Source organism: Brassica oleracea, chromosome C5 (genome assembly GCF_000695525.1).
Source record: "Brassica oleracea var. oleracea cultivar TO1000 chromosome C5, BOL, whole genome shotgun sequence".
NCBI lineage: Eukaryota > Viridiplantae > Streptophyta > Magnoliopsida > Brassicales > Brassicaceae > Brassica > Brassica oleracea.
Genome location: NC_027752.1, coordinates 5,761,538 through 5,763,687, shown reverse-complemented (window position 1 = coordinate 5,763,687; position 2,150 = coordinate 5,761,538). Strand labels below are relative to the sequence as shown.

Genomic DNA, 2,150 nt, shown 5'->3' with positions numbered 1-2,150 from the left:
CATGCTTGCTTCTTGTTGTGTCACCTAGCTGAACCTCATGCCACTCTTCCCCAAGTGTCTCTATAGTTTTTTGTGTTGCGAGGGTTAGGATCACGCTTGTTGATGTGAGAAACATGCGTCCTAGTTTTGTTCCCACATGGTCGTGCGAGGGTTGGCGTTCTTTTGACCGCTTCTATTCCATATATCGTGCACTCATGTAATTTTGAGTTATAGCACACATTTAACTCTTATTTTATATGATTAAACCGTTGACGGCTAATTATTTTATTCTTCAAAACCAAAAAAATCTCTAGGAACGTGCATCCAAGTTTAATTGACGATGGTTTCATCTCTGCGCAAAGGCCAGCGCCTTTTATTTCCTCAACGCGTAAACATGCCTCATTGACAAAATTCAGTTTTAAAAATAGGCAAAATTAGAGGGGTAAAAGGAATACGACTTTGGAGTTTCTAAACTGTTTTATAAAGATAGAGCACATAGAGAGAATAGATTGTGTCATAATAATAAGTAAAAAGTGGGTTTCTTAACCCATAAAAATGCTGCTCCCTCCTCTCCGTCTCTTCTTTCTCTGCCTTTGTCTCTCCTCCGTTTGTTTATTACAGATCAAAGCTGATGGCGTCTTAGACAGTCGTATCAAAGTAGACCCGAAGCTCAAGTTTGAGAACCCGAAGCTACGTCAAGCCTACATTGCTCTCCAATCATGGAAACTTGCAATTTTCTCTGACCCTTTCAACTTCACAGCCAACTGGAACGGCTCAGATGTTTGCTCCTACAATGGAATCTACTGTGCTCCTTTTCCTGGCTCATACAACAAAACCAGAGTCGTTGCAGGCATTGACCTCAACCACGCCGACATGGCTGGTTACTTGCCTTCCGAGCTTGGTCTCCTCCGTGATCTCGCTCTCTTCCATCTTAACTCAAACCGTTTCTGCGGTGAGGTCCCTCTCACGTTCAATCGCATGAAGCTTCTTTACGAGCTTGATCTTAGCAACAACCGGTTCGTTGGGAAGTTCCCTAACGTTGTCCTCTCTTTGCCTTCCCTCAAGTTCTTGGATCTCCGCTTCAACGAGTTTGAAGGCAAGATACCATCCAAGCTCTTTGATAGAAAGCTCGACGCTATATTCTTGAACCATAACAGGTTCCGGTTTGGTATTCCGAAGAACATGGGGAGTTCCCCGGTCTCCGCTTTGGTTCTTGCAGATAACGATCTTGGAGGATGCATACCGGGAAGTATCGGTCAAATGGGGAAAACACTCAATGAACTTATCCTCTCCAACGATAACTTAACCGGTTGTTTACCTCCTCAGATTGGGAACCTCAAGAAAGTGACGGTGTTCGACGTCAGTTCTAACCGTCTTCGTGGTCCTTTACCGTCTACTGTGGGCAACGTGAAGAGCTTAGAAGAGCTTCACGTGGCTAACAATGGCTTCACGGGAGTCATTCCTCCAAGTATCTGCCAGCTTCCTAACCTTGAGAACTTCACTTATTCGTCCAACTTCTTCACGGGTCGTGCTCCTATATGCGGAGCTGTATCGGTGGTGAACGGCTCCATGAACTGTATCCCCTTTATGGCTGGTCAAAGATCGGCTAAAGAGTGTTTATCTCTGCTTGCGCGTCCTGTTGATTGTAGTAAGTTTGGATGTAACAACATCTTCTCTCCACCACCACCGACGTTCAAGATGGCACCTATTTTCCGGAAACTTCCTCCACCAATTTACTCTTCGCCTCCACCACCGTCGTCCAAGATGTCGCCTTCCTTTAGAGCATACTCTCCGCCTCCACCACCGTCGTCTAAGATGTCGCCTACCGTCAGAGCATACTCTCCGCCTCCACCACCATCGTCCAAGATGTCGCCTACCGTCAGAGCATACTCTCCGCCTCCACCACCGTCGTCTAAGATGTCGCCTACCGTCAGAGCATACTCTCCGCCTCCACCACCGTCGTCTAAGATGTCGCCTACCGTCAGAGCATACTCTCCGCCTCCACCACCGTCGTCTAAGATGTCGCCTACCGTCAGAGCATACTCTCCGCCTCCACCACCGTCGTCTAAGATGTCGCCTACCGTCAGAGCATACTCTCCGCCTCCACCACCATCGTCCAAGATGTCGCCTACTGTTCGAGCAAACCCTCCACCACCACCTCCTCCTCCACC

The 2,150-nt window shown here is 47.6% G+C and overlaps 1 protein-coding gene across 1 annotated transcript in view; it reads left to right on the top strand.

Moving 5' to 3' along the window:
* The first annotated feature begins 534 nt into the window (after window positions 1–534).
* Window positions 535–2,150, top strand: part of LOC106293923 (leucine-rich repeat extensin-like protein 1) — a 2,743-nt gene continuing 1,127 nt past the window's right edge. Inside the window, exons 1-2 of the mRNA XM_013729557.1 lie at window positions 535–1,991; window positions 2,067–2,138. Coding sequence (XP_013585011.1) covers window positions 535–1,991; window positions 2,067–2,138 — 1,529 coding nt within the window. The remainder of the gene's footprint in view (window positions 1,992–2,066; window positions 2,139–2,150) is intronic.